This window comes from Petaurus breviceps, unplaced genomic scaffold, assembly GCF_028583685.1.
Source record: "Petaurus breviceps papuanus isolate PSGF00001 unplaced genomic scaffold, PetGlider_PUasm1.0 90317, whole genome shotgun sequence".
Taxonomy (NCBI): Eukaryota; Metazoa; Chordata; class Mammalia; order Diprotodontia; family Petauridae; genus Petaurus; species Petaurus breviceps.
In genome coordinates, this window is record NW_027187217.1 from 372,757 (window position 1) to 374,112 (window position 1,356).

Consider the following 1,356-nt stretch of genomic DNA (forward strand, 5'->3'; position numbering starts at 1 on the left):
GGAACAGGAGCCTGGGGTCCTACTGAGGGGAGCTGAACAATGCTTACCAGGAGGTTGAGGGCCAGCTTCATTTTCTGGAAGCAGTCGATAAAGTCTGCCTCGGAGGGGGGCCTGGCCCTGAGAGTCAGGACCCCCTCTGGGGAGAGGTTGGAGAGGAGAGGTGTGAGGAGGGGTGGGACTGTACCTCTGGCCCCAGGGGCCAGGTCTGCCCCTCCCTCACCCCCAGGTAGGTCCCTCTCTCACCCTCCAGGTGCCCCCTCCCCCTCCCCCAGGTACCCCCCCAACACACCTGCCGGCCCCTTCTTTCTATTCTTCTTGCCCTTTTTCCTCTGGTTGAGCTGCCGAAAGGCTTCTGCTGCCTTCTGCAGGCGGGCCACAAACAATTCAATGTCATCCAGTGCACAGTTGAGGATTTGCTGGAAACCACATGAGGTCAGAGCGGCCTCTCAGCCTGGCACAGCTCCCCAGGGTGCCCCTCCCTACCCCCTTCCCTGCTGGGCCATCACTTGTCCATCAGTACCGTCCTGGGGGAAGTTTGGGGCTTGAGTTACAGGGTCTGACACTCACTGTCTCCTTCTCGATCTTCTGGGCCAAGACAGCCCTGGGTTCCTCATCCTGAGGTCCAGAGTCTCTTCGTCCATAATCTGGGGGAGGGAGAAGAGCCCCTTGGACCTGTCCCGATGCCCTACTTGGTGCCAACTCTGATCAAACGTTGTGGGGGAAGCTGAGATGGGCCCCTGGGGGGAGGGGCCCAGGAATGCCATTGGCAGTGGCAGGCCGCAGGTGTGTCTGTGCCTGGCGCTGAGCTGGGGGATGGGACATGGAGGTGGGTTGGTTTAGGGAGGGGGCATTGTGCTTCTGGGTCAGATGCCTCTGGAGGATGCCCAACACCCATCTCCACTCTACCTGGCACGCTGTGGGGCACCGGAGGGGCCACACGATTCTTGGAGCTGTAAGGGGGACCCCCAGCATCTTGGTAGAAGGGGATGGGGGCAGGGCTCTGCGGGGGCGGAAGGATGGACTGGCGCTGCTGGATCTTCTCCTGGTGACCCCTGGGGGACAGCCGCGCACATTAGAAATGGCGAGAGAGGGGCCAGAGATCCTGCTCCTCTGTGGCTGTGGCAGGCGAGAAGCCCTGCACCCTCCCCACGCCCCATCCCCTTCTGTAGGCTCCCTGAGCTGGGCATGGCCAGACTATGCCTCTGCTGCCCCCAGACTCCTCACTTGAGCGTCTGTGGTCGAATCTTCTTCCCCAGCTTGCTGTCCACCAGGGCGCTCTCAATGTCTTCATGCACTAGTTCTGCCTGGGGTGAAGGAACAGCAGGGAGCCAAGGTCAGGGGGAGGGGGAGGAGGCA

The 1,356-nt window shown here is 61.8% G+C and overlaps 1 protein-coding gene across 3 annotated transcripts in view; it reads right to left on the reverse strand.

Moving 5' to 3' along the window:
* EPS8L2 (EPS8 signaling adaptor L2) overlaps window positions 1-1,356 on the reverse strand; it is a 23,100-nt gene that overhangs the window by 11,060 nt on the left and 10,684 nt on the right. For all 3 annotated transcript variants that reach the window (XR_011172413.1, XM_069107919.1, XM_069107917.1), the window contains 5 exons: window positions 1,225-1,304; window positions 907-1,052; window positions 568-644; window positions 290-416; window positions 48-136 (listed from right to left, as the gene is read on the reverse strand). Coding sequence is in view for 2 of the 3 variants with exons in the window: in XM_069107919.1 (XP_068964020.1) it covers window positions 48-136; window positions 290-416; window positions 568-644; window positions 907-1,052; window positions 1,225-1,304 (519 nt within the window). In the remaining variant the exon portion in view is untranslated. The remainder of the gene's footprint in view (window positions 1-47; window positions 137-289; window positions 417-567; window positions 645-906; window positions 1,053-1,224; window positions 1,305-1,356) is intronic.